Source organism: Heterodontus francisci, chromosome 24, assembly GCF_036365525.1.
Source record: "Heterodontus francisci isolate sHetFra1 chromosome 24, sHetFra1.hap1, whole genome shotgun sequence".
Lineage (NCBI taxonomy): Eukaryota > Metazoa > Chordata > Chondrichthyes > Heterodontiformes > Heterodontidae > Heterodontus > Heterodontus francisci.
In genome coordinates this window covers 12,736,034-12,760,060 of record NC_090394.1, presented here as the reverse complement: position 1 = coordinate 12,760,060, position 24,027 = coordinate 12,736,034, and the positions used below count along the sequence as shown (strand labels likewise).

General features: G+C 45.9%; 1 protein-coding gene across 8 annotated transcripts in view; it reads right to left on the bottom strand.

Moving 5' to 3' along the window:
* The window catches only part of LOC137383199 (katanin-interacting protein), a 234,788-nt gene that overhangs the window by 180,518 nt on the left and 30,243 nt on the right, over positions 1 to 24,027 (bottom strand). For 6 of the 8 annotated variants that reach the window (XR_010977350.1, XM_068055676.1, XM_068055675.1 and 3 more), the window contains exons 2-3: positions 21,621 to 21,688; positions 15,531 to 15,622 (exon numbers count right to left, since the gene is read on the bottom strand). Coding sequence is in view for 7 of the 8 variants with exons in the window: in XM_068055675.1 (XP_067911776.1) it covers positions 15,531 to 15,622; positions 21,621 to 21,688 (160 nt within the window). In the remaining variant the exon portion in view is untranslated. The other 2 variants (XM_068055677.1, XM_068055678.1) reach the window with 2 other exon arrangements.

Genomic DNA, 24,027 nt, shown 5'->3' with positions numbered 1-24,027 from the left:
AGCAGAGATGAGTGGCTTTTGTTTGCCGTCTATGATCTGGAACACCAGATATTCATTCTTGTCATTGCATTGGGATCTCACTTGTAACTTGTCCACTTGGCACTAGTATGGTGCCATCATATAGCCTCAACCTTACTTTCGAGCGCTTCATTTCTGGTTCGCTATTTTGAGCCACTTCACCCAGGTCTGTGAAGGTCATGATGTTGCATGACGCACTTTGTTGACTTAATGTTCTCCTTCTGTAGTCATCATTCCAATAGTCACAAACCATTTATCACCTACTGACCTGACTGAACCAACCTGTTGTATGGTGTACAGTGATTCGTCAGAATCTTCTGCTGATATCTCTCCAGTAGCCATCCATACCTGCTTGTTGTGCTTCCTTCTAGCCAACACTTGTGTGCAAAATGATTCGGCTTCTTACAGTGAGAACAACAAAGAACACTGCTACCCCCACGCTGGATATGCCTTCTTTTCCTTTGTGTGATGTCCTTTGTCCGTGAGCTATCTGCCCTTTCGGCCTAGAACGTCTATCAGCATAATGCACAGGCTGGTCTGTTCTGCAATGAATATTCTCCACGAGCTGTTTTACAACCGCAGCACTTCTGCACGTCGATCACTCTCCTGAGAGTAAGTTTCTCCTCTGTCAGCAGACATGCTCTCACCGAGGGATCTCTTATGCAGAATACAAACCTGCCTTTAATTAGATCATCTTTTAGTTTCGCAAATTCACAGGATTCTACAAGCTGTGCTAATGCAGTCACATTTTTATTAATGGACTCTTTTTTTTTTACCTTGGGCCCTAATATGTTTTCTTATACATTTATGGAGATGTGGGCATCAGCATTTATTGCCCATCTCTAATTGCCCATGAGAAGGTGGTGGTGAGATGCCTTCTTGAACTGCTGCAGTCCATGTGGGGTACGTACACACACAGTGCCATTAGGAAGGGAGTTCCAGGATTTTGACCTAATGACAGTGAAGAAATGGCGATATAATTCCAAGTCAGGATGTGTGGCTTGGAGGAGAACTTACAGGTGGTGGTGTTCCATGCACCTGCTGCCCTTGTCCTTCTAGATAGTACATGTCGCAGGTTTGGAAGGTACTGTTAAAGGAGCCTTGGTGATTTGCTGCAGTGCATCTTGTAGATGGTACACACTGCTGCCACTGAGCGTCAGTGATGGAGGGAGTGAATGTTTGTGGATGGGGTGTCGATCAAGCGGGCTGCTTTGTCCTGGATGGTGCCGAGCTTCCTCTGTTGGAGCTGCACCCATCCAGTACTGCATCGCATTCCTGACTTGTGCCTTGCACATGGTGGACAGGCTTTGGAAAGTCAGAAAGTGAGTTACTCGCCACAGGATTCCTAACCTCAGACCTGCTCTTGTAGCCATGGTATTTATATGGCTATTCAAGTTCAGTTTCTGATCAATGGCAACCCCCAGGATGTTGATAGTGTGGAATTCAGCAATCGTAATGCCATTGAACGTCAAAGCGAGATGGTTAGATTCTCTCTTGTTGGAGATGGTCATTGCCTGACACTTTTGTGGCACGAATGTTACTTGCCACTTATCAGCCCAAGCCTGGATATTGTCCAGATCTTGCTACTTTTCTACACGGACTGCTTCAGTATCTGAGGAGTCACGAATTGTGCTGAATCATCAGCAAACATCCCCACTTCTGACCTTATGATTGAAGGAACGTCATTGATGAAGCAGCTGAAGATGGTTGGGCCTTGGACACTACCCTGAGGAACTCCTGCAGTGATGTCCTGCAGCTCAGATGACTGACCTCCAACAACCACAACCATCTTCCTTTGTGTTAGGTATGACTCCAACTAGCAAAGAGTTTTTCCCCTTGATTCCCATTGACTACGGTTTTACTGGGCTCCTTGACACCATACTCCGTCAAATGCTGCAAGGCAGTAATGAGGTCAGAAGTTGAGCGACCCTGGCAGAACTCAAACTGAGCGTCACAGAGCAGGTTATTGCTATCAAGTGCCGCTTGATTGCACTGTCGATGACACCTTCCATCACTTTGCCGATGACAGAGAGTAGACTGATGGGGCGGTAATTGGCCGGGTCGGATTTGTCCTGCTTTTTGTGTACAGGACATACCTGGGCAATTTTCCACATTGCCGGGTAGATGCCATGATGTAGCTGTACTGGAACAGATTGGCGAGGGGTGCAGCACATTCTAGAGCACAGGTCTTCAGTATTACTGCCAGAATGTTGTCAGGACCCATAGCCTTTGCAGTATCCAGTGCCTTCAGTTGTTTCTTGATATCGGAGTGAAGTGAATCGAATTGACTGAACACTAGTATCAGTGATGCTGGGGACTTCAGGAGGAGGCCAGGATAGATGATCCACTTGGCACTTCTGGCTGAAGATTGCTGCAAGTGCTTCTGCCTTATCTTTTGCACTGATGTACTGGGCTGCCCCATCATTGAGGATGGGGATATCTGTGGAGTCACCTCCTCCTGTTAGTTGTTTAATTGTCCACCACCATTCATAACTGGATGTGGCAGGACTGCAGAGCTTAGATCTGATCCGTTGGTTAAGGGATCGCTTCACCAGATTAACACCTCATTTTGAGGAATGCCTGGTGCTGCTCCTGGCGTGCCCTCTTGCACTCTTCATTGAATCAAGGTTGATCCCCCGGCTTGATGGTAATGGTAGAGTGGGGGATATGCTGGGCCATGAGGTTACAGATTGTGGTTGAGTACAATTCTGCCGCTGCTGATGGCCCACAGTGCCTCATGGATGCCCAGCTTTGCATTGCTAGATCTGTTCGAAATCTATCCCATTTAGCACGGTGGCAGTGCGACACAACACGATGGAGGGTATCCTCAATGTGAAGACGGGACTTTCTCTCCACAAGGGCTGTGTGGTGGTCAATCCTACCAATACGGTCATGGACAGATGCATCTGCGGCTGGCAGACTGGTGAGAACGAGGTCAAGTATGTTTTTCCCACTTGTTGGTTCCCTCACCATCTGCCACAGACCCAGTCTAGTAGCTATGTCCTTTAGGACTTGGCCAGCTTGGTCAGTAGTGGTGCTACTGAGCCTCTCTTGGTGATGGACATTAAAGTCCCCCACCCAGAGTACATTCTGTGCCCTTGCCATCCTCAATGCTTCCTCCAAGTGGTATTCAACATGGAGGAGTACTGCTCCATCAGCTGAGGTGGTAATCAGCAGGAGCTTTCCTTGCCCATGTTTGACCTGATGCCATGAGACCTCATGGGGTCTGGTATCGATGTTGAGGACTCCCAGGGCAACTCCCTCCCAACTGTATACCGCTGTGCCGCCACCTCTGCTAGTTCTGTCCTGTCCCATCAAGGATGGTGATGACGGTGTCTGGGATATTGTCTGTAAGGTATGATTCTGTGAGTATGACTATGTCAGGCTGTTGCTTGACTAGTCTGTGGGACAGCTCTTCCAATTTTGGCACATGCCCCCAGATGTTAGTAAGGAGGACTTTGCAGGGTTGGGTTTGCCGTTATCGTTTCCGGTGCATAGGTCGATGCCAGGTGGTCTGTCAGGTTTCATTCCTGATCAACTTTGTTGCAGTTTGATCAAACTGAATGGCTTGCTAGGCCATTTCCGAGGACATTTAAGAGTCAACCGCATTGCTGCGGGTCTGGAGTCACATGTAGGCCAGACCAGGTAAGGACAGCAGATTTCCTTCCCTAAAGGACATTAGTGAACCAGATGGGTTTTTACGACAACCAACAATGGTTTCATGGCCATCATTAGACTCGCGTTTAATTCCATATTTATTAATTGAATTCAAATTTCACTTTCTGCCGTTGTGGGATTCGAAGCCATGTCCCCAGAGCAATACCCTGGGTCTCTGGGTTACTAGTCCAGTGACAATACCACTACACCACCATCTCCCCACATACCATTCATAAGTTACGTTCACTTGGGGTTCAAAGCATGCCTTCAATGCTTTCAAAATTCCTGCTGCTGTCTGTTTTTTTGTTGTTCGGAGAGATTTAGGGTGGAATACATTTTGTAACAGTCTCTCCCCAACAGTGATAAAAGTGTAGCTACTTTGGTTTGTTAATTAAATCTGTTGCAATTTTGTAATTTTACCATCGCGATGGAAAAACTGCCAGTTCTGTTTCATATCACCTTTCGTTTCTACTGGTGCCAGGAGAGGAACATTTGCAGCCATTGTGTCTTACCCAGTGGTTTCAGTGCTTCTTTGTTCCTTTCCTATGGCTTTTAACAGCTTTCAACAGCTCTGAACATTCCTGTGTTCTTCTTTTCGTAGCTGTGCTTCCATACAGCTCTTCAACACTCAATCTCAGCTCCACTCTGACACCATGTTACGTGCTCACAGGACAACATTATTGCTCGCACTGTGTCTTTATTGAATTGCCTTCTGATGGGTGCCTGCAGTGAGTGCCTCATGGTAAAGATCACATGACTACAGTAAGCCAGGAGGCGCATCAGTACAGTATTGCATTGCTCTCCCAAACAAGCTGCAAGTTCATACTACAAGTACTGCTAGTTTTGCAAGTGACTGCTGTAAAAGTTGTAAGAAAATTAAATAATGGGAACTGAGTGGGAGAGGTGAGAACACTGCATTCATATCTGGAACCCACAGTAACCTGTTGAGATAACAGTGTATATTTCTGCAGGCTGGAGGAGACTCATGTGAAGCATAAACGCATGCACAGACTAGCAGGGCCAAATGGTCTGTTTCTGTGCTGTATATTCTATGTAATTCCATGAATCATGCATGACAGGACAATATATGCAGGTTCAGAGGCAGCAAAAGGCGGCAGATCAATAAGACTGGTTGGGCAGGAAAGGGATGAAACTTTACTCAGTTCCTTGGCACAGGCCCAAAGCAGAAAACTGCCCACAATTTATGACATCTGACGGAGAGGAACCCATAGTGATAATGTGTTCGGAAATTGCAGTAGGGGTTGCAGTTGCACAAGAAACTTTTTTTTTGTCTGAACTAAAAATGCCCAAACCTGACATTAGTCAGGAAAGAATATAATTTCACTGACAGGGATCAGATTGGAAATAGAAGGGAATGATAAAGCAGTGAGCCACAGGTGGCGAGGAATCATGGCTTTGCCAAACACACCTTCAGAAGCAGTGAAAAATGAAATAAATGAAATGAATCAACTAACTTATTCAGCTTCTTTATGACTAAAATTAACCCTTTAGGACTGCCATAGCATGTCTGTATGATCGTCAACACATGCATGAACAGAAATTAATTTTGTATTCTTTTAGGAGCAGACTCAGAGGGCAGAATTCCAGAGCGGTGAGTATATTAAAAAAACTTACCTCGAGGATTCTCGGCGCAGACTCGGAGGGCGGAGTTCCAGAGCGGTGAGTATATAAAAAAACTTACCTCGAGGATTCTCGGAGCAGACTCGGAGGGCGGAGTTCCAGAGCGGTGAGTATATAAAAAAACTTACCTCGAGGATTCTCAGAGCAGACTCGGAGGGCGGAGTTCCAGAGCGGTGAGTATATAAAAAAACTTACCTCGAGGATTCTCGGAGCAGACTCGGAGGGCGGAGTTCCAGAGCGGTGAGTATATAAAAAAACTTACCTCGAGGATTCTCGGAGCAGACTCGGAGGGCGGAGTTCCAGAGCAGTGAGTATACAAAAAAAACTTACCTCGGGGATTCTCGGAGCATACTCGGAGGGCGGAGTTAACCTCGGGGATTCTCGGAGCAGACTCGGAGCGCGGAGTTAACCTCGGGGATTCTCGGAGCAGACTCGGAGGGCGGAGTTCTGGATCGGTGAGTTTACAGAGTAAGTTACCTCAGGTGGGAAAAAAACTGAAAAAATGACATCACAGGAAAGCTGTGACCTGATTGGCTGGTAGGGAATCTGTACCGAATTTGAAAATAAAACTGATAAAAATTGATTAAAACACTAATTAACTAATTAATCAGTAGAGTAACTAAACCAGAGGGAGGAGATTACTGTATTTAGACAGCATTTAATATTTATGGTAGAAATCTAGCACTAGGGACAACATAGTGAAGTGTATCATAATTTAGTAAGGATTTAATAAGTATTTATTTATATCAATTAACTAATTAGTGATAGAAATGTCAGTTAGAGGGGTGAAGTGCTTCACCTGTGAGATGTGGGAAGTCCGTGACGCTTCCAGCGTTCCGGGCGACTACATCTGCAGGAAGTGTACCCAGTTGCAGCTCCTCACAGACTGCATGGATCGGTTGTAGTGGCAACTGGATGCACTTAGGAGCATGCAGGTGGCGGAAAGCATCATAGACAGGAGTTTTAGAGAAGTGGTTACACCCAAGGTGCAGGCAGATAGATGGGTGACCACTGGAAGGGGCAGGCAGTCAGTGCAGGAATCCCCTGTGGCTATCCCCCTCTCCAACAAGTATACCGTTTTGGATACTGTTGGGGGGAGATGGCCTATCAGGGGAAAACAACAGTAGCCAGAGCAGTGGCACCACGGCTGGCACTGTTGTTCAGCAGGGAGGGACAAAGCGCAGAAGAGCAATAGTTATAGGGGACTCTATAGTCAGGGGCACAGATAGGCGCTTCTGTGGACGTGAAAGAGACTCCAGGAGGGTATGGTGCCTCCCTGGTGCCAGGGTCAAGGATGTCTCTGAACGGACAGAGGGCATTCTGAAGGGGGAGGGTGAACAGCCAGAGGTTGTGGTACACATCGGTACCAACGACATAGGCAGGAAGAGTGACGAGGTCCTGCAGGGGGAGTTCAGGGAGTTAGGTAGAAAGTTAAAAGACAGGACCTCTCGGATTGTAATCTCGGGATTACTCCCTGTGCCACGTGCCAGTGAGGCTAGAAATAGGAAGATAGTGCAGCTAAACACGTGGCTGAGCAGCTGGTGTAGAAGGGAGGGTTTCAGATATCTGGACCATTGGGCTCTCTTCAGGGACAGATGGGACCTGTACAAGGACAGGTTGCATCTAAACTGGAAGGGCTAGCGTCACTCGGGAGGGTTTAAACTAGTGTGGCAGGGGGGTGGCAACCAGAGCAGTAGGACAGCTAGTGAAGTAAATGAGGAGGACATAGTAAATAAGGCCAGTAGGACTAAGAGGAAGAGCAGGCAGGGAGATGTTGCTGAGCACAGCGGGACTGGTGGTCTGAAGTGCATTTGTTTCAATGCGAGAAGTATAACAGGTAAGGCAGATGAACTTAGAGCTTGGATTAGTACTTGGAAATATGATGTTGTTGCTATTACAGAGACTTGGTTGAGGGAAGGACAGGATTGGCAGCTAAGTGTTCCAGGCTTTAGAAGCTTCAGGCGGGATAGAGGGGGAAGTAAAAGGGGTGGGGGAGTTGCATTACTGGTTAAGGAGAATATCACAGCTGTACTGCGGGAGGACACCTCAGAGAGGTCATGCTGCGAGGCAATATGGGTGGAGCTCAGGAATAGGAAGGGTGCAGTCACGATGTTGGGGGTTTACTGCAGGCCTCCCAACAGCCAGCGGGAGGTAGAGGAGCAGATATGTAGACAGATTTTGGAAAGATGTAAAGGTAACAGGGTTGTAGTGGTGGGTGATTTTAACTTCCCCAATATTGACTGGGACTCACTTAGTGCTAGGGGCTTGGATGGGGCAGAATTTGTGAGGAGCATCCAGGAGGGCTTCTTGAAACAGTATGTAGATAGTCCAACTAGGGATGGGGCCATTCTGGACCTGGTATTGGGGAATGAGCCTGGCCAGATGGTCGAAGTTTCAGTGGGGGAGCATTTCGGGAGCAGTGACCTTAATTCCATAAGTTTTAAGGTACTTGTGGATAAGGATAAGAGTAGTCCTCGGGTGAAGGTGCTAAATTGGGGGAAGGCTAATTATAACAATATTAGGCAGGAACTGAAGAATTTAGATTGGGGGCGGCTGTTTGAGGGTAAATCAACATCTGACATGTGGGAGTCTTTCAAACGTCAGCTGATTAGAATCCAGGACCAGCATGTTCCTGTGAGGAAGAAAGACAAGTTTGGCAAGTTTCGGGAAACTTGGATAACACGGATATTGTGAGCCTAGACAAAAAGAAAAAGGAAGCATTTGTAAGGGCTGGAAGGCTAGGAACAGATGAAGCACTTGAGGAATATAAAGACAGTAGGAAGGAACTTAAGCAAGGAGTTAGGAGGGCTAAAAGGGGTCATGAAAAGTCATTGGCAAACAGGATTAAGGAAAATCCGAAGGCTCTTTATACATATATAAAGAGCAAGAGGGTAACCAGGGAAAGGGTTGGCCCACTCAAGGACAGAGATGGGAATCTATGCGTGGAGCCAGAGGAAATGGGTGAGGTGCTAAATGAGTACTTTGCAACAGTATTCACCAAGGAGAAGGACTTGGTGGATAATGAGCCTCGGGAAGGGAGTGAAGATAGTCTCAGTCATCTCATTATCAAAAAGGAGGTGTTGGGTGTCTTGCAAAGCATTAAGGTAGATAAGTCCCCAGGGTCTGATGGGATCTACCCTTGAATAGGGACAGGTGGGGATGTGGTAGGGATATGGGATTAGTGTAGGATTAGTACAAGTACAAAGCGCCCGCGGGAGATGGCTCGGAGAGCACCTGCAGCGCACTGTCGGCAATGCTGCATGCCTTTATTTAAACCACTGCAAAAAAAAAAACCCTTAGCAAATGTAATCACCTCTAAGTCTGCCAAATGATGCTTCACCTCCCGAAGGACGTGGATGAGCTTTCCGGACGTCGATGGTGGGCACTGAGGAAATGGCTTATTACCTGCACCAGATTCCACCCCCCCTCCCCCCCCCTTTACCCCCCTTCCACCCCCCCCACCCCCGTCCCCTTCCCTGCTCCACCCTCTCAGCTCACCCCCTCACAACCCCGTCCCAGCCCGCCCCCCCCTCGCACCATCTTCACCCCGCACCCCCTTCCCCTGCACCCCCCCCACCCCCTCCCTCTACCCCTCCCCCTTGCATCCCCTCCTCCCACCGGCACCATCCTACACCTGTGTAGGGGCCCCAACAACCCCACTGCCTTGTGGGCGTCTCGGGAGAGACCAAGGCTAAGGGAGTAAACCCTAACAGAAAATCCGGAGCGGAACCCCGTAGGCGGTCATGTGTCACCTTTGGCATGTTTCCGGCAGTTCCTGCAGCCATACTGGTGCCAAACGTCGTGTCCTGCACTCCTTTGGACCCCACCAGAAAGGCCGAGAGGGGGGTTTTGACGACTGGGCAACTCTCAACCTCCATAAATTTGCCCAGGCATGCGCCATGGAGAGGTCACTCCATAGTTGCCTCACAGCGACTGAAACAACACGGAAGGCAGCAGTTACGGGTTATAAGTCCAGATAAATTGGCGTAGAAACTGGGCGCCACGGGTTGCCTTTGTCGGTGGGAGAGGTCATTGCACCTCACTGGACAGCTACCGCCCGCCTCAAACCGGGCAGCCCCCGGTCAATAAGGTTCTGTCCCGCCACAGTCTGCCTGCTTCAATGGGTGCTTGGAGCTCAGGGTCATTGCCCGAAAGGTGGACTGATACACCGCACCAAACAACATGAAAAATGGAAAGAAGGTACCAGCCCTTCGCTTTGCAAGCTGGAACGTCAGAACTATGTGTCCTGGCCTGTCGGAAGACCTTACACAAATCAACGATTCTCGGAAGACCGCCATCATTAACAACGAGCTCAGTAGACTCAATGTGGACATTGCAGCACTTCAGGAGACTCGCCTCCCCGCGAGTGGCTCTCTAGCAGAGCAAGACTACACCTTCTTCTGGCAGGGCAGGGATCCTGAAGAACCAAGACAGCATGGAGTGGGCTTCGCCATCAGAAACTCCTTGCTCAGCATGATAGAGCCTCCCTCAAATGGCTCGGAACGCATACTGTCCATCCGACTGCTCACCACCTCTGGTCCAGTACACCTACTCAGCATCTATGCTCCAACACTCTGTTCCGCACCTGAAGCTAAAGACCAGTTCTATGAACAACTCCATAACATCATTAGCAGCATCCCCAACACCCAACACCTATTCCTGCTGGGGGACTTTAATGCCAGGGTTGGGGCCGACCATGACTCATGGCCCTCCTGCCTTGGGCGCTATGGCGTTGGAAGGATGAATGAGAACGGGCAGAGACTGCTTGAGTTGTGTACCTATCATAACCTCTGCATCACCAACTCGTTCTTTCACACTAAACCCTGTCACCAGGTTTCATGGAGGCACCCAAGATCACGTCGTTGGCACCAGCTAGACCTCATTGTCACAAGGCGAGCCGCCTTAAACAGTGTTCAAATCACACGCAGCTTCCACAGTGCGGACTGCGACACCGACCACTCCCTGGTGTGCAGCAAGGTTAGACTCAGACCAAAGAAGTTGCATCATTCCAAGCAGAAGGGCCACCCGCGCATCAACACGAGCAGAATTTCTCACCCACAGCTGTTACAAAAATTTCTAAATTCACTTGTAACAGCCCTTCAAAACACTCCCACAGGGGATGCTGAGACCAAGTGGGCCCACATCAGAGACGCCATCTATGAGTCAGCTTTGACCACCTACGGCAAAAGTGCGAAGAGAAATGCAGACTGGTTTCAATCTCATAATGAAGAGCTGGAACCTGTCATAGCCGCTAAGCGCATTGCACTTTTGAACTACAAGAAAGCCCCCAGCGATTTAACATCCGCAGCACTTAAAGCAGCCAGAAGTACTGCACAAAGAACAGCTAGGCGTTGCGCAAACGACTACTGGCAACACCTATGCAGTCATATTCAGCTGGCCTCAGACACCGGAAACATCAGAGGAATGTATGATGGCATGAAGAGAGCTCTTGGGCCAACCATCAAGAAGATCACCCCCCTCAAATCTAAATCGGGGGACATAATCACTGACCAACGCAAACAGATGGACCGCTGGGTTGAGCACTACCTAGAACTGTACTCCAGGGAGAATGCTGTCACTGAGACTGCCCTCAATGCAGCCCAGCCTCTACCAGTCATGGATGAGCTGGACATACAGCCAACCAAATCGGAACTCAGTGATGCCATTGATTCCCTAGCCAGCGGAAAAGCCCCTGGGAAGGACAGCATTACCCCTGAAATAATCAAGAGTGCCAAGCCTGCTATACTCTCAGCACTACATGAACTGCTATGCCTGTGCTGGGACGAGGGAGCAGTACCCCAGGACATGCGCGATGCCAACATCATCACCCTCTATAAAAACAAAGGTGACCGCGGTGACTGCAACAACTACCGTGGAATCTCCCTGCTCAGCATAGTGGGGAAAGTCTTTGCTCGAGTCGCTCTGAACAGGCTCCAGAAGCTGGCCGAGCGCGTCTACCCTGAGGCACAGTGTGGCTTTCGTGCAGAGAGATCGACTATTGACATGCTGTTCTCCCTTCGTCAGATACAGGAGAAATGCCGTGAACAACAGATGCCCCTCTACATTGCTTTCATTGATCTCACCAAAGCCTTTGACCTCGTCAGCAGACGTGGTCTCTTCAGACTACTAGAAAAGATCGGATGTCCACCAAAGCTACTAAGTATCATCACCTCATTCCATGACAATATGAAAGGCACAATTCAACATGGTGGCTCCTCATCAGAGCCCTTTCCTATCCTGAGTGGTGTGAAACAGGGCTGTGTTCTCGCACCCACACTTTTTGGGATTTTCTTCTCCCTGCTGCTTTCACATGCGTTCAAATCCTCTGAAGAAGGAATTTTCCTCCACACAAGATCAGGGGGCAGGTTGTTCAACCTTGCCCGTCTAAGAGCGAAGTCCAAAGTACGGAAAGTCCTCATCAGAGAACTCCTCTTTGCTGACGATGCTGCTTTAACATCTCACACTGAAGAATGCCTGCAGAGTCTCATCGACAGGTTTGCGTCTGCCTGCAATGAATTTGGCCTAACCATCAGCCTCAAGAAAACGAACATCATGGGGCAGGATGTCAGAAATGCTCCATCCATCAATATTGGCGACCACGCTCTGGAAGTGGTTCAAGAGTTCACCTACCTAGGCTCAACTATCACCAGTAACCTGTCTCTAGATGCAGAAATCAACAAGCGCATGGGTAAGGCTTCCACTGCTATGTCCAGACTGGCCAAGAGAGTGTGGGAAAATGGCGCACTGACACGGAACACAAAAGTCCGAGTGTATCAGGCCTGTGTCCTCAGTACCTTGCTCTACGGCAGCGAGGCCTGGACAACGTATGCCAGCCAAGAGCGACGTCTCAATTCATTCCATCTTCGCTGCCTTCGGAGAATAATTGGCATCAGGTGGCAGGACTATATCTCCAACACAGAAGTCCTTGAAGCGGCCAACACCCCCAGCTTATACACACTACTGAGTCAGCGGCGCTTGAGATGGCTTGGCCATGTGAGCCGCATGGAAGATGGCAGGATCCCCAAAGACACATTGTACAGCGAGCTCGCCACTGGTATCAGACCCACCGGCCGTCCATGTCTCCGTTATAAAGACGTCTGCAAACGCGACATGAAATCGTGTGACATTGATCACAAGTCGTGGGAGTCAGTTGCCAGCATTCGCCAGAGCTGGCGGGCAGCCATAAAGACAGGGCTAAATTGTGGCGAGTCGAAGAGACTTAGTAGTTGGCAGGAAAAAAGACAGAGGCGCAAGGGGAGAGCCAACTGTGCAACAGCCCCAACAAACAAATTTCTCTGCAGCACCTGTGGAAGAGCCTGTCACTCCAGAATTGGCCTTTATAGCCACTCCAGGCGCTGCTTCACAAACCACTGACCACCTCCAGGCGCGTATCCATTGTCTCTCGAGATAAGGAGGCCCAAAAGAAGTACAAGTGGGTGGTTGATGGTCGGCACAGACTCGGTGGGCCGAAGGGCCTGCTTCAGTGCTGTATCTCTCTAAAAAAAAAGAATACTGAGGGAGGCAAGGGAAGAAATTGCTAGGGCCTTGACAGAAATCTTTGCATCCTCATTGGCTACAGGTGAGGTCCCAGAGGACTGGAGAATAGCCAATGTTGTTCCTTTGTTTAAGAAGGGTGGTAAGGATAATCCAGGAAATTATAGGCCGGTGAGCCTTACGTCAGTGGTAGGGAAACTATTAGAGAGGATTCTTCGGGACAGGATTTACTCCCATTTGGAAACAAACGAACTTATTAGCGAGAGACAGCATGGTTTTGTGAAGAGGAGGTCGTGTCTTACTAATTTGATTGAGTTTTTTGAGGAAGCGACGAAGATGATTGATGAGGGAAGGGTGGTGGATGTTGTCTATATGGACTTTAATAAAGCCTTTGACAAGGTCCCGCATGGCAAACTGGTGCAAAAGGTGAAGTCACACGGGATCAGAGGTGAGCTGGCAAGATGGATACAGAACTGGCTCGGTCACAGAAGACAGAGGGTAACAGTGGATGGGTGTTTTTCTGAATGGAGGGATGTGACTAGTGGTGTTTCGCAGCGATCAGTGCTGGGACCATTGCTGTTTGTAGTATATATAAATGATTTGGAGGAAAATGTTGCTGGTCTGATTAGTAAGTTTGCGGACGACACGAAGGTTGGTGGAGTTGCGGATAATGATGAGGATTGTCAGAGGATACAGCAGGATATAGATCAGTTGGAGACTTGGGCAGAGAAATGGCAGATGGAGTTTAATCCGGACAAATGTGAGGTAATGCATTTTGGAAGGTCTAATGCAGGTTGGAGGTATACAGTAAATGACAGAACCCTTAGGAGTATTGACAGGCAGAGAGATCTGGGCGTACAGGTCCACAGGTCACTGAAAGTGGCAACGCAGGTGGATAAGGTAGTCAAGAAGGCATACGGCATGCTTGCCTTCATCAGTCGGGGCATAGAGTATAAAAATTGGCAAGTCATGTTGCAGCTGTACAGAACCTTAGTTAGGCCACACTTAGAATATTGCGTCCAATTCTGGTCGCCACATTACCAGAAGGACATGGAGGCTTTGGAGAGGGTACAGAGGAGGTTTACCAGGATGTTGCCTGGTCTGGAGGGCATTAGCTATGAGGAGAGGTTGGAAAAACTCAGATTGTTTTCACTGGAACGACGGAGGAGGAGGGGCGACATGATAGAGGTTTACAAAGTTATGAGCGGCATGGACAGAGTGGATAGTCAGAAGCTTTTTCCCAGGGTGGAAGAGTCAGTTACTAGGGGACATAGGTTTAAGGTGCGAGGGGCAAAGTTTAGAGGGGATGTGCGAGGCAAGTTTTTTTACACAGAGGGTGGTGAGTGCCTGGAACTTGCTGCCAGGGGTGGTGGTGGAAGCAGATACGATAGCAACGTTTAAGAGACATCTTGACAAATATATGAATAGGAAGGGAATAGAGGGATATGGGCCCCGGAAATGCAGAAGGTGTTAGTTTCGGCAGGCGTCAAGATCGGCACAGGCTTGGAGGGCCGAATGGCCTGTTCCTGTGCTGTACTGTTCTTTGTTTCCTTCTCCTCAAAGTAAATTATTCCATCAATAACTGATCAAGGTATGAAATAATCCATTTGGGACACAGTGTGAGTATCAAGCACAAATCATTAGACACAGAGTAAAATTTCCTCTGCTCTCTCCCAAGGACATGGTAGTGGATATTTCTCAAAGGGAAATGACACATTTTGTGCACGGGTAACATCAGAGTTTAATTACTCTTAAGTGAGGGAAGAAGATGGCTGCAAATTTCAGGCTGCAAGGTCAGGACTCGGAACAAAATGCCTGTATTTTTTTTCATATGATTATCAAAGTCAAAGGGTATTGAGAAAAAATTCTGTTTTTCCTTGTTACTGTTAAGAGTTGTGAGTGAATCAGTGTTCCACAATGGCCAGAAAAGGCACACTCTTGTCCAGTTTTTGAAAGATAAATGTTGAAAGCACAAAAGCTGAAAGTATCAACAGAAAACACTGGAAATTACTCAGCATCTGCGGAAAGAGAAACAGTTAATATTTCAGGTTGAAGGATATCGCCCTGTTATGTTATCCTTGTTTCTCTTTCCGCAGATACTGTGATTTCCAGTATTTTCTGTTTTTATTTCAGATTTCCAATATCCACAGTATTTTGCTTTAGTTTCTGAAAGTATTAACCCTGAGATGATTACTAAGGAAATGTGGAATATATTATGGATTTTGTTAGTACAATAGACAATATGTCATACATGTTTAAAGCAGAGTATTCAGACTGCCTGAATGCTACACTTAAAATTGATTGTGGAACTGGCTTACACTACAAAAATTACAACACAAAACAGTTTTCCCCTCCCTTGTACTTAAAACAGAAAGAATCAATAATGCAACACTTAACAATCAACACAGTCAAAGTGCATCAAAAAGACATGTTACAAGAAATTATTGTAAAATAAAATTATTTCAGCAAATGCAACAAGAATGATCGAATAGGAACAATAGCATTTATTGAGAACTGAGAAATGGGGGATAATACTGTGATTAAGGACATATCACCAATTTCACAAACAATGTTTAGTTTCTGTGTTTAAAAAAAAGCATGACCTCAGAAAAATGACTTTTCTTTAGTACTCAACAACTTAATTTTACATATCTAATACACTCATACATACCCAAATGCATTTCAGGAAAAAAAAGTCAGGATGAAAAGCACCGCATTACCTGTTCCTGCACTGAAGTAGTATCAGATACTGATCATGTTTTTCATCAAAGTCCATTAAAGCATTTTGGTCAGCTCGGTTTGAAATAAATACCTACAAAATAAATAGGAGTTAATTGAGCAACAGATTGGTAACACATTTTCTGTTGTTAAAAATATATACTTCTGAAGCCATTGTACACTTTGATCATATGCTGTTGGTGTGAGGAGCACTTTGATACATTAAGCTTTATTGATATGATTGCATTTTTAAAGGGATTCAGTTGTACCAGCAACAGAAGGGATCCTAATATTTGCTTTTGTTGATGTGGCAGCCCTAGCACGCGAAACGGGTATTGCTGGATTGCTTTCTTTTTATGGGAGGTATTTTTTGGGACAGGCTGTGCTGAGGGATCAGCAATGTAGACAATAATGCTCAATATTAGTGTATTTCCAGGCAGAGGCCAATAAGAATTTGTTCAGATTGAGAGATATTCCAATTGACCTTCAGTTATGTGTTTGTTGTGAGGTAAGCACAGTTGCAGGGTGCATCTTCCTACAAGTAGCAAGAGCTGTGCTAGCCTGTGTCCTTTTAGAGACATTCACTCTCCAGCAAGTGGACCCAGCAAGCATGGAACACTAGGTCCTCCAGAATTGTGGGCTATTAATAGCCCTTGAGGTCTCCCAGACCACTGTCTAGAGTGACTGCATGTGGGGCCTTGACCAGAATAAGTGTAAGAGGATGCCTATACAACATATATTTAGTATAAACCATGTGGTCTACCTAAAAGGACTTGTCACTTCCTTTTTGTCATTCTAAGCAATTGCTCAGTGTTGGGATCATGCTCAAGTTTTCAACAACAACTTGCAGTCACATAGCTACACAGAGGACAAGACAGTGTAAGGCACCATGATTACAGTCAGAGAGGATATCATTTCTGACATTGGTTAGCCCATTGTAATGCTGTGGCTGGATGGAAAACTAATTGTAGAGATCCAAACAGGGACTTGCAGGAATGGATTTGTGAGATGATAACATGTTCAAGGATTTTGGAGAGGAGAGGGAAATTGGAGATGGAATGGTTGTTTGTCAGCAGAGGGGGGCCATGGGTAGTTTTTGAGGATATGGGTTGTCATGAACATGTGCTATGCTGAATGATGATTTTGTTTTCAATCCATTAAACTTTAAAAAACTTATTAAAAAATCACAGCTAGCAGCTGAAATGGCCAATACAATTTGCATCTAAATATCCTACATTTCAATGTATCAAGGTGGAGACATAGGTCTGGTAAATCTCCAACCAGGACAATGGTCTGAGGATTTTGAACGGGCTACCTGTTTTGCCTTCATTAACAAGACATTAAAGGAAACCGTGGGGCATTAACACTGGTGGAGATGGACCAACGGGTAAACACTGAAACAATATGACCTGAGAGAGATTGGAATTCTTAGCCTTGATCTAATTAAGTTGCACAAGAGAGAATACACCAAGCCATCATGTGACAGACTCTCCACCTGTGAAACTAGTTGCCCCTGCTCTCTACAGACAGACAAGCACCTGAGATTGGCCAGTGCAGGACCCAAGTGGGCTCTCTTACTCTCCAGGTGACCTTGCAAGTTTGAACTCTGCCTGTTGGTTACAAAACATTCAAGCCTATCACTGATGCAGACAGAGACCCCAGGAAAAAAGACATCTGCAACACCGTCTCCACAAAAACTCTGAACCAGTGGGCCATATCTACCAGCCAGAAACTTCAGGACCACCGAGTTCAGCCAGAAGACAACTGAATTACAAGATCCTACAAACTGTATATTCTTTTTATTGTTCCAGACTCTAATCCAACCAATCTATTCTTCTCCACTCTGTAACCTATTTGTGTGTGTGTGTGCATGTGTTTCATGTGTTTGTGTGTGTGTGTGTGAGTGAGAAAGTTGAAGCGTAGTTTATTATTTTACTTAAAACCAAAACCTGATCTAAGTACAATAAACTCTTGTTTAAACTTCTTGTTTAAACTCAAGAAAACCTGTTTGATTGGTTCTTTTGTGATCGTAGCACATAAAGGGTTAAACACTCACTGAATTGGTAAGCACATCCGCTGTTTAAAAGAAACAAACCTTGTTGCAGTCAAACAAGGAGAGGGACAAGAGAGGAGTTTTTCAACCCCTCCTCACCTGATCGTAACAGAGTGATGACTGCAATTTTGAAGGAGAAAGTGGTGAGGAGCTGTAACAATTTATCATGTCAGCTAACACGGAGCCAGGAATAAAATTCAGTGGGCAGCAGTTTAGTGAAATGGGCTCAAGGGAGCAGGAGGGAGGTCTCATGAGACAAACTCAGAGGGCATTAGGGGAGAATGGAAAGCAACTATTGAGAGATAGGTTTAGAGCAGGGCAAGCGAGAGCTTGAGGTGGGAAGTTTGGTTTGGTGGCCTACAGGAAGGGATGTAAGCAGCCAAGGCAGGTGAATAGATGGTCTCAATCTTTATGGAGAAGTTCATGAGCTCCTAGAACTTGTTCTTAGGGTTGAGAACAGAGGGGAGCAGGGGAGAGGCATTTAAGGAGATGGCTAATAGTGGAAGAAATAAGTTGGGGTGCTTTTCACAGAGGCTCAATCGTGCTTGAGGTAGCCAAGCTAGATTTGCAGATGGAGGCTAAACCAGTTATTTGACATCGTTTAATTTATATAAAAAGAGGAATATGTGAGATGTCTACAGTATCCAGGAAAAACATTTAATATTGCTTGCATTGAATAGAAGGTGCAACCTTCTCAAGGGCAATTAGGGATGGGCAATAAATGCTGGCCTGGCCAGCGATGCCCACATCCCATGAATGAATAAAAAAAAAATAGAAAATAAAACTAGGTATTTAGCTTTAAAATCAGTTATATGGACAATCAAGAGCAGAACCAGCAGGATTCAAACTAAACCAACTTTGTGTCTATGTAGAAGTATTGTATATATGAATATGAAACATGCATAGTTCATAGTACAGAAATTTTTAAAAAATTTACAGAGCCTATAAAATATGATCCACAGTCCTGCTATCCTTTCATAATCTGGCTTCAGCACGTCAATATTTTTGAAACTTTTACAGGCCTATAGTAGATTTAAATACCATTTAGAAGAATGAGTTGGTACACAAACCTACATACATGTTCAAAATACCAGATCCTGTCAGATACATTTGGCAAAATGCAAATTAGCAATGTTATCAGAGAGTCTGGAAACTCCTTACATGATAAAACACAAAATAAGGCATCCTCCTCTCATTTAGAAAGTGATAATACAAAATACTGAAAAGGTAATTCAGGTCATTTAAAATGCATGTTGATGTTTAAATGTTTAAGATAATATTGGAATTGGATCATAGACCATTATCCCATAATTTATAGTGATCATGTTTCCAGGCAAAAAGCTAGGTCTGTGTATGCATTTTGCACATTTGAGGTTAACGTGCAGATTTATGCCTGAGTTGGGGAGGCACAGTGGTTAGCACTGCAGCCTCACAGCTCCAGCGACCCGGGTTCAGTTCTGGGTACTGCCTGTGCGGAGTTTGCAAGTTCTCCCTGTGACCGCGTGGGTTTCCGCCGGGTGCTCCGGTTTCCTCCCACCGCCAAAGACTTGCAGGTTGATAGGTAAGTTGGCCATTGTAAATTGCCCCTAGTTTAGGTAGGTGGTAGGAATATGGGATTAATGTAGGATTCGTATAAATGGGTGGTTGATGGTCAGCACAGCCTCGGTGGGCCAAAGGGCCTGTTTCAGTGCTGTATCTCTCTATGACTCTATGAGAAGTTTGATGGCCATAAAGGAAAAAGTACCAATTTATCTGCAAAATAAACCAGGACTGGAATTTTGCAGTGAAGCTTATGTCAAAAACAAACATATATTTAATGGTATTTGCTTATCTTTGTAACACAGGTGCTAAATAGCGCAGTACGGAAGCACCATGCGGACCGAAGATTGAAACAAGGTTAAAGGAAGAAACACATATAATTTACATAGTTTAGTTTAGTTAAGAGATACAGCACTGAAACAGGCCCTTCGGCCCACCGAGTCTGTGCCGACCATCAACCACCCATTTATACTAATCCTACACTAATCCCATATTCCTACCACATCCCCACCTGTCCCTATATTTCCCTACCACCTACCTATACTAGGGACAATTTGTAATGGCCAATTTACCTACCAACCTGCAAGTCTTTTGGCTTGTGGGAGGAAACCGGAGCACCCGGAGAAAACCCATGCAGACACAGGGAGAACTTGCAAACTCCGCACAGGCAGTACCCAGAATTGAACCCGGGTCGCTGGAGCTGTGAGGCTGCGGTGCTAACCACTCACCACTGTGCCGCCCCTTAGTACAGCTAAGTAGATAGTAACAAGCTATTTACAAAGCCTGTATAACAAGGAAGCCAGTGCTGCTATCCTTTCATTATCTGGGGATAGGCTGTTCATCAAGATCTACTGTAAGCTCAATAACTCCCACATCTACCTTGATTATGCTTCCTCCAACCCTGCTTTCTGCAAGGACTCTATTCCATTCCCCATTTTCTCCATCTCAATCGCATCTGTTTTGACAATCAACTTACTGCATTGATATGTCTTCCTGTTTCCTGAACTGAGGATTCCCCTCCATTGTGCTTAATCAGATTGTGTCCATCCCATTTATCCTGCACTTCTACCCTCACTCCTCCTCCCCACCTCCCAGAACCACAAATACCCTTTGTCCTCACCTTCCACTCCACCAGCCTCTGTATTCAAGAAGTCATTTCCCCCCACTTCCAGCATGATGCCATCACCAAATGCATATTTCCCCTCCCCTTTCAGCATTCCAAAGGGACCATTCCCTCTCCAACACCCTAGCCTATTCTTCCATCACCCAATACCCACTCCCCTTCCTCAGCACCTTCCCATGTAAGCACAGGAGATGCAACACCAGTCCTTTCACCTGTCCAGGGGTGCAAACACTGATCTTTCTAGGTGAAACAGTGATTTACTTGTACTTCTTTCAACATGGTCTACTGTATTTGCTGCACATGATCTCCTCCGCACTGGGGAGACCAAACACAGATTGGGTGACTGCTTTGTTCAACACCTCCATTCAGTCTGCAAACATGACCCAGAACTTCTGGTCAGTTGCTACTTTAATTCTTCATCCCATTCTAGCTTCTCTGTCCTCAGCATCCTGCACTGTTCCAATGAAGCTCAACACACCATCAAGGAACAGCACCTCATTTTTCATTGAGGCACTTTATAACCTACCACCCTCAACACTGAGTTCAACTCCTTCACAGCATAATCACAGTTCCCATTTTCTCAGGTAACACGTCCTGGTAGTGTCTCTGCTTTTGCTGTTTATACCTCCTCTGGATACATCTTTTGTTTCTTTACTGTCCCATGACTGTCTTATACCAGCATCACTTTTGTGATTTAATCATTCCTACCCTCCACCCTATCACAGACCTTCCCTTTGATTCTTCCCATCCCAGTTACTGTAGTTGGTTATAAACTGTTACATCTGTAACTTCTGCCAGTTCTCATGAAGGATCATTGACCTGAAATGTTAACTTGGTTTCTCTCTCCACAGATGCTGCCTGACCTGCTGAGTATATCCAGCACTTTCTGCTTTTTTTATAGAAGACTGAAATATACTGGAGCCCCCTTACACATGATGACTTTGGTAATTACAGCATCTGCAAGAGACAGAAAGAAATGCAAGAGTAAACCACTCACACCAGAGAAATTGGAAACACAACATAAACACAGACAGTCAACTTTTAGTTAACCCTCAGAGTAAAAAAAAATTCCCAAATGTGCTGGCTTTAGCTGTCAGGATTCCAATCAGTAGCAAAATGCTGTTCAGATAAACATGCTCACAATTCTGAAGTACAGGCCTTCACTTAGTCACCTGCTTTGGTTTCAATTTAGATGAGCTGTCATTTTGCTTGGAAGAAGGACAATTTATTTGACCCAATCTTAAAGTAAAATAAAGTTACAATTACATGCACTGAAGGGAAATTTGTGACATCAGTACAATAAAAAAAATCCTAAATCATCCAAACCTTGACACAGATGGATGACAAACTACTTGCTTAGGAATATTTTAATCTTACCTCACTCCACTCCTGTGGCCTGTCCTTGTCTGTTTTCACTTGGGCTGAGTGTCCCCTTAAACAGTGTCCTTTGGAGGAAAAAATATCATCGGTGTGATTAGAGACACGCACTGACTATAGTCAGAAAAAAGTAATGGCTTTATTTACAATAAAAATAGGGCCATACAAATTACTAGCAAAAGGCAGATATATCAAAAATAGACCGTTTTCCCTTTTATTCAAAATTCTGATCAGAACCTAATTAACTCCTAATTAACTGACAGACAAGCATAGGAAATTAAATGGTAATGTAGGAGTTGAAATATTCCAGTACTCCAGGGTCTGTGGCTTTCCATTTCTAGATCGCCTCCATTCCCTCTCTCTTTCTGGTGCTTGCAACAGTGCAAAGTCATGTACAAAGTCAAGAAAGAATAAAACTGAATGGACCACCTGACGTGAACCTAGACACAGGAAACAAGGAACACACCCAGCCCAGTCGACCCTATAAAGTCCTCCTTACTAACATCTGGGGACTTGTGCCAAAATTGGGAGAGCTGTCCTGCAGACTAGTCAAGCAACAGCCTCACATAGTCATACTCACAGAATCATACCTTACAGACAATATCGCAGACACCACCATCACCATCCCTGGGCATGCCCTGTCCCACCGAAAGGATGGACACACCAGAGGTGGTGACACAGTGGTATACAGTCGGGAAGGAGTTGTCCTGGGAGTCCTCAACATTGACTCCAGACCTCATGATGTCTCATGGCATCAGATCAAACATGGGCAAGGAAATCTCCTGCTGATTACCACCGACCGCTCTCCATCAGCTGATGAATCAGTGCTTTTCCATGTCAAACACCAACTGGAAGAAGCAGTAAGGGTGGCAAGGAAACAGAATGTACTCTGGGTGGGGGACTTCAATGTCCATCACCAACAGTGTCTCAGTAGCAGCACTACAGACCAAGACATAGCTGCTCGACTGAGTCTGCAGCAGCTGGTGAGAGAACGAAGGGAGAAAAACATGCTTGATCTTGTCCTCGCAGATCTACCTGATGCAATGCATCTGTCCATGATAGTATTGGTAACAGTGACCACCGCACAGTCCTTGTGGAGACAAAGTCCCATCTTCACATTGAGGATACCCTCTATCATGTTGTGTGGCACTACCAGAATGCTAAAAAGGATAGATTTTGACCCAATCGAGCAACTCAAAACTGGGCATCCATGAAGCACTGTGGCCCATCAGCAGCAGAATTGTATTCAACCACAATCTGTAACCTCATGGCACAGCATATCTCTCACGGTATTACTGCCATCAAGCCGGGGGAATCAACCCTGGTTCAATGAAGAGTGCAGGAGGGCATGCCAGGAGCAGCACCAGGTACACCTAAAAATGAGGTGTCAGCCTGCTGAAGGTACAACCAATTGCATGCCAAACAGCAGAAGCAGCATGCGACAAACATGGGTAAGGGATTCCACAACCAACGGATCAGATCTAAACTCTACAGTCCTGCCACATCCAGTTGTGAATGGTGCTGGACAAATAAACAAGGAGGATGAGGCTCCACAAATATTCCCATCCTCAATGACGAAGAGCCCAGCACATCAGTGCAAAAGACAAGGCTGAAGCCTCTGTATCTATCTTCAGCCAGAAGTGCAGAGTGGATCATCCATTTCAGCCTCCTCCCGAGGTCCCCAGCATCACACAGATGCCAATCTTCAGATAATTCAATTCACTTCATGTGATTATCAAGAAACAGCTGAAGGCACTGGATACAGCAAAGGCTATGGGCCCACATCGCAGCTGTAGTTGTTATGACCAGAGGAGAAAGAGGTCAAGGGACTCCCTCTCTGCCATTGCCTGGTTTAACCGTAACAGGGTTTAATTTTAAAAACACCCTGTTTTTAGCTCCCCTTCGGTGAATCCCTGTTCACTGCTTTCCAATTGTAAGGCAAAGAAATCAGATAGGTTTTCTTAGGTTTAAACAAGAAAGGTGGAAGTTTATTAATCTTAAAATCTAATTCAGTCAACGTCTATGAATACACTATGCGATCAAGCTAGCATGCATACGCGGTAAACCCACATGCAGATAGAGACAGAAAAAGTAGAGAGAATAAAAGGGAAAGGTTTGAGGCAATAGCTGAGTTTCTATTTACGGTCCTTAGAGTTTGACGTGGAGTCTTTGGTTGCTGGTGAGTCTTGCCGTTTCGTTGGGGTCCAGTGCACGCTTGAAAACATGTTTTGATGTAGGAGTCTTTTCTCTCTTGAGGTTTAAGTGACTTCAGTGGATCCAGAGATTAGTGGGAGAGAGTTAGAGAGAGAGAGAAAGAGAGAGAACTAGCCAGGAGAGAGGCTCTCTTCTTCCAAGTTCAGATACAATCTGAAATCTGACCCAAGCTGTCCTGTGAGCAGTTCAAAAC